At 36.9% G+C, this 6,472-nt stretch overlaps 1 protein-coding gene across 2 annotated transcripts in view; it reads left to right on the plus strand.

Annotated features, from left to right (window-relative positions):
* FAM91A1 (family with sequence similarity 91 member A1) overlaps window positions 1–6,246 on the plus strand; it is a 69,223-nt gene extending 62,977 nt beyond the window's left edge. The window contains exons 24-25 of one of the 2 annotated variants that reach the window (XM_032803477.2): window positions 2,320–2,345; window positions 2,763–6,246. In XM_032803477.2, coding sequence (XP_032659368.1) covers window positions 2,320–2,343 — 24 coding nt within the window. In that variant the 3' untranslated portion in view covers window positions 2,344–2,345; window positions 2,763–6,246. The remainder of the gene's footprint in view (window positions 1–2,319; window positions 2,346–2,762) is intronic. The other variant, XM_032803476.2, reaches the window with a different exon arrangement.
* Window positions 6,247–6,472: the final 226 nt, after the last annotated feature.

The following is a 6,472-nucleotide window of genomic DNA, read 5'->3' on the forward strand; positions in this document are numbered from 1 at the left end:
CAGAATTCCAAGGGGCGGGGGAGACTGCGGGAACTATGGGATAGCTACAGAAGAGCTACCCACAATGCAACGCTTCAGAAATCGACGTTAGCCTCGGACCATGGACGCACAACGCCGAATTACTGTGCCTAGTGTGGCCGCATGAAATCGAATTTGTAATATCAGTTTTATAAAACCAATTTTAGCTCATTCGATATTATCCCGTAGTGTAGACTTGGCCTCACATGGTGGTGCCTGACACTTTCTGAGTAAGAGAATGAGGAGTTACTTCCTCTTTTTGAGCATGATTAGGTGGGTAAAGAATTTGAACTGATTTTTCAACTGATGAGCATGTGGGTGTTGCTTCTGTGTTTTCTCCTTCTGAGGATGCTTTACTATTCTATGAATTAATGTATCTCATGGAATCTACCTTGAATTTGCCTTCAGTTGCTGTGGAAGTGGTGTCACATCCTGTATTTGATGTTCTTGGTGGCCCTTCTAGGAATAGAATATTTTACCTATGTTGGAAGGTTTCTTGCAGCCTGCTAAAGGAGTCTACCCCTGCTTCTTGTCTGCTTATCTTTAAGAAAACTGACACATTCTCTGAAATACTGCATGAGGCATGTTCATATTTTCATACTCACCTGTGTCAAATTCCCTGCTGGTTGCAGCAGCCAATAATAGATTCAGGTCTGGTTAAGCTTCTTCGACTGCAGATAATAGAGCGGCAGAAAAGTTGAGGTTTTTGTTTTGTTTTTTTGTTTTAGTGATCAGGGTGACTAATTACCTGGCAGTCATGCCTGTTACCAATTTCGTCTGGGGAGAAAATGACTTGTGCAAGAGTTACCAGATGATCAGAGGAGATCATCTCAGGGAGAGCAGAGGTTTCAAAAGCCAACTCCTAAATGACCAGAGGACTTAGTGAATAGGAGCAGCAAATGGACGTTTAGAGAGAGAGTATAAGAGGTATCTACATGTAACAAACTTACTATAAATTTAGGCCAATTCTCCCCCCTCCCTGCTTCCTCTCCTGGTTAAAGCGGTAAAGCAAATCCCCCACCCCTGCTTGGTCCCCACACCCAAAAAAAAAAACCAACCAAAAACAAAAACCCTGCAAGAGTAAATATAATGCAGGCAGAAATTCAGCAGCAGAGTGGAGGCTATCCAGTTTATTGCACTGAATGCAGCATATACAGATATCTGCCTGTGGGCAAGTACATTAAATTAGCCTCAGTTCAGACACAGATGGCAGCAGTGCAAGTGGCCTTTGAGGCCCTTTGGGAACTTGTAGCACACATGAGAAGATTGATACTGTTGAACTGACTTAATGTGCGGATGGACAAAGGAGAGTTTGATTTTCAGAGCACTCAAATTCCTTTTGTGAAGAAAGCCTATTTGGATTAGATACATGTTTATTAGACTGCAGAGGTAATGAACTCCTACACAAGCCCTGCTTTAAACTCATTAAAAAAGGAAGAGAAGAAGCTTTTTGCTTAATTCAAATGTCCTGTGATGTAATTCCAACATACATAGCATTGCAGAAGATAAAATTCAAAAACCAAACATGAAGGATCTTAACATTCAAAATTTTGTATCCAAATGCAAGGAGCACTGGAAACTAGCAAGAACTAAAAGGGGGTACTAAATGATGGAGATTATCTAGTAGTGTAATCAGAAATCGGTGGAATGATCCACATATCTGGCATGTACAGTACAAGTGATTTTGTATTTATAAAATACATTGCATGTGAAATCATATAAAGCTATAATACATAAGGAGAGAGGTGTGGGGGTGTGCTAGAGAGTTTGGTGATGAAATACTTTTGGGTAAGGATTCCAGGAATGAAAAAGTGGAAGTTAATACAAACACCGCCCCCCCCAACCTCTTCAAACTAACCAGAATAAGAGAGATAAATATATCTACACATGCATTGTTGTTTAAGTGCCAACAGTGTGTTTCTTGTACAAGATATCAAGGATGACATGGTTCCTGCTCTCATAAGTGTATAGTCTTAAATAGCCAATAGAAATCAGGTAAAAAGGCACAAAACTGACGGACGAGGGTTCTGTCTCAGAATGACGTTTGATTGATGAGACACGGTGATTTTAATGAAATGAAGCAGCATTGCTAATGGGTTTTGTGGAAATGGTTTAGAGGTGTTTGAGAGAGGGTGATCATCTTTTTTTTGAGGGTGTTCCCAATGTAGATGACAGTCTGGAAAAAAAGAGAGCCTAAGGATAAGAGTAGGAGACTAATATAAAGAGTCTACCTTGCAGAGGAACAGCATACAGAAATCCCAAGAAATATAGTTCCTTGGACTTTCTTATATTTCCTTGCAGGTCAGATGGCTCAGAAGGGCCTGAAGGTAAGTTTCATGCAAGTTGGAAAGGGAGCACAATTTTGTAACGATTATTAGACTCTGACACTGGGGCAAACACCAGCTTCAGCTGTGTTTTCAGTGGCTAGTTACTTACTAGTAAATGGAATTCTGACTGAGGTTTTTTTAATTCTACTTTGGATTTTTCCAGAAGCCTTTTTGGACCCAAGAGAGTTTGTATGTAGACATAGCAGAAGAGTCAAGTAACTCCTGACACATTCAGTGGCTCATGCACTTACCTATATAAAAATTCAAAACTTCAGTGGCTGAAAGTAGCATTCATAGACCCTCCAGAATGCAGATGTGTGGCTTAAATGAGTCAATAGAACTCCAGTTAGTATTAAACCACCCTTGCTGGTCCTTTGTTCATATTTAAAAACATTGTATTTTTCCCTTTGTCTTTAGGAAGGTATTTCAACACTGGATCTGCTCTCTGACACCAGTTCAAGTTTGTTTTCACAACCTACTTCTGCAGACATGGGTGTTCCACTTCCTGCCAAGAATCTAATGTTCAAAGAAGGCATATTATCCGAATGGAATGGACAATCCCCATCCCCAGTTCTTATTGCAAACCTACTTAAAGAACAAATCAAATAGTTTGGTTTCACTGTGCATTGCTCACTTAATGCCTTTTTTCTTTGTCTATTACAGTTAATTTATACAGCCGACCAATAAGAAGTGTTTTGCTGCTGCAGCATAACCCATATTAAAGTAATGTTTTTAAGTGTGTTGTGTTGCAGTACAGGGGAAACACACTGTACACAACTTGTTGCATTTCCTGCTGCAACAGAAGGCTCTTCAGCTATCCGCACTATATTTGTATCTTGAGATAATCGCCATTTCTTTTATAATTCTGAACACACCCCTTTTAGGCTTTCTGATTATTGTTAAATTTCTATGCTGTCACCACAAAGTTACAGTAGTCATTTTATATGTTTGTTGCTCAGACATAAATCCTGTTTAGTTTTGTATTTAATTACTGAATTCTGTTTATAGGTAAGAGATTTGACTCTGGAAAGGCTCAGTAGTGTTCAATGGTGGTATTATGGGGCATTGTTGCCTGTGTCTATATATTATATAGATCAGCCTGATGAAGGTTTGATTTGGTAAATCAACATAACAATAATGAATTGACACTTTCTATGAGGTCTTAAGTTTTGAAGGCATAAAATCGTGTTGTTGCCTCTAGGAAATCTTGGAAAAAGATTGGGTCAATTTAATCCTTGGTGTAACTTCATGAAGAGCAATGGAATTGCACCAGGGATTAATTTGGTTTCCTCTGTTCCTAAAAAGCTGTTTATTTAAGAGTGTATTTCTCCTGTCCACTGTTTTATTGGAGCACTTACATGAAACTAGGATCTTTACGCCTTCAGCATGTTTGCTTCTCTCATATACAGTGTTGTTGGGGTCATGTTGGACCAGGATGTTAGAGAGACAAGATGGGTGAGGTAATATCTTTTATTGGAGCAACTTCTGTTGGTGAAAGACACAAGTGTTTGAGTTTACACACAATAGACCTGAAGAAGAGCACTGTGTAAGCTTGAAAGCTTGTACGTCTCACGAACAAAAGTTACTCCAATAAGATATTACCTCACCCACCTTGTCTTTGCTTCTGTCACTTATTCCTCACTGGAAGCTGTTCATTTATATTTATAACATCGCTGTAGAAAAGTGTCACAAACCAAAAATTCGAATGGCAGAATAAACAGCTGGAGAAGACTTAACACTAAAAGAACAAAGCTTTTGGTTTTTATGTGGGTGTCCTCGATGAAGAAAAATGCAGAAAAAAGTGCAAAAGATTTTTAGGCAGATGTATTTCTTTAAATAATTCTTTTAAGTTTTTCTTAAGCCATCAACTACTCATGAAAAATATCAACATTAATCATTTCTAAGTTTAGAAGGCTTCGTCCCTAGAGTGGGAGGAATTTGTGCAGTGTTACTTCATTTTAGTGTATACTAACTCTGCAAGATGGTTTCCTGCCAGTTTAAATACATTGTATCCAGTTAAGCACACTAGGAAAACAAGAAGTATGTAAACTATTTTGAAGATTAGTGTCTACAAATTTCTGATGACTTTTTGTTTACTGGAATTCATTATATACTATCTTTAAAATGTAATTGAACCACGCTGTCAGCACCTGCCTGCAGTTTAAGCAATTATTGGACCAAGAACCTGTGCAACATGCAGTGCTGGAAATTGTACATGATAAATGTAGTAATGGTCAGTTTTTGTATTTGTTTGATAAGAGGGTAAGAAGAAAATGTTTGGTGTGATATATATTTTAAAAGGAGAAAAAAAAAAAAGCACCCTATGTGATAGAACAGTGATTTGAAATAGAATGGAATCTTTGGTTATTTCCTTATTTCTCACTTGGTTAACATTCCTATTAAGTGTGAATGTGTCGCTTTCTCTCCGGCTGAAAACTGGAAGTTGTAAGTACTTCAGCATGTTCAGTGCAATGCTCTTCTCACGTTTGTCTCTTCCCCCTTTATATTTTACCAATAGCAGTTGAACTTGCTTATTCTGCTCATATTACAGAACTTGAATTAATGTGTTGATTAGTGTGTACACTACAGTAAAAAAGGTTGACTTTTTATTGAAAGGGTACAAATTGTTCATATTTTTAAATTGATACTGGTTGTCTTATTACCTTCAAAGGAAATTAAAAAAAAAATAGCTATGCTACATGTTCTTTATGGATATTAGTAAGGGGGGGAAATAGCATAGAAAGCAGACCAAAGTCTGATCTGTCCGAGAATTAATATCCTACATGAAGAGATGTTATTCCACAGTCTAAGACAGGGGAGGGACCTATACTGAAGTTGATACTTTACTTTTTCAGTATTGTAGGCATTGTTTAAAATACTGTAGTGAGCTTTCGCAGGTTAGCTATTAACATACTTTATATTGGCTGTCACCTGTACATTGTGTATATACAGATATGTACAATTATGGTAGCTCATGTAAAAGTCTGTCATCTGCAACCTCAAAATTAGTGGAAGGTTTTTTTAAGATTTGTTTTTAATTGTCCACTATTATTGGGCTTGGATGCCTAAAGTTAGGCTTCTAAATAAAAGTAGCCTGATTTTGCGGAATTGCTAAATACCTATAAATCTGAATGTTAACAATCAGAGCTGTAGGTACTTGGCAGCTTTTCAGAATCAAGCTACTCTTATTTAGGTGCTTTAAGATGGATTTAGGAACCTAGCTATAAACACACAGGCTTGGAAATTTTACTGAATTGGTGACTACCAAAGAAAAACCTTAAACTATTGTAAACTCAACTGCAACTGTAATACTGGGTATGATCCAGAGGCTTTATTCAAAGTGCAACATTTTGTTTTAAATGCAGTGTAAACAACAGCAAGACCTCCATTCAAACCAAAATAATCTTTTTTATATTGTTATTAAGAATAAAGACAATATAATTTTTTTCTTCAAATGATTTATTAATTGTGGAAAATCAAGTTCATAATATTTTTAATTTATTTTAGGCATCTGCCTTCCAAGAAGTCTATTAAGTTAAAGAAAAAAGTGGTTTGTTTTGTGCTTTGGGAATAGTTCAGTCAACCTAAGCAGTATTTTAGCTGGATTTATCTTGAGATATAAGAGCCAACTAACAAGATTTCATTGTGGTTTCTATCCCGTAGCAGTTCAAAAATTCTCACTGGCATTGTTCTCAAACCTTTTTTTCCTTTCTTGTTCAGTGTTTCTAACACAGTTTGTACTCTGAAGGTTTTCAAGTACAACTGTAACTCAATTCCGTTGATTTTTTTTCTGGTATGACATTGTTAATAGTAAACATTGAAATGTACAGAATCCTGTGTTCAGTTAAGTTATTGGCACATGTAACAAATATTTACAAATAAAATGTGTTGTAGATCAAAACACGGCAAAATGCTTTTCCCTTTCAGGTGTGTTTCTTCTGGACAGGGCAGTAAAATGTGACACTTACAGACTGAAGCACCGTTAACCAATTATGGTAATCTCCATAATATATTGTGAGAGTATCTTCAGCCCTTGAAGTAGTAAAATCTTCAGACATTTAGATTTATCAGAAGACAAGTTCTGTGATTGCAATATCTTTCCTCCTAAACCCTCTTCTCCATTGGTT

Source organism: Chelonoidis abingdonii, chromosome 2 (genome assembly GCF_003597395.2).
Source record: "Chelonoidis abingdonii isolate Lonesome George chromosome 2, CheloAbing_2.0, whole genome shotgun sequence".
Classification (NCBI taxonomy): Eukaryota; Metazoa; Chordata; order Testudines; family Testudinidae; genus Chelonoidis; species Chelonoidis abingdonii.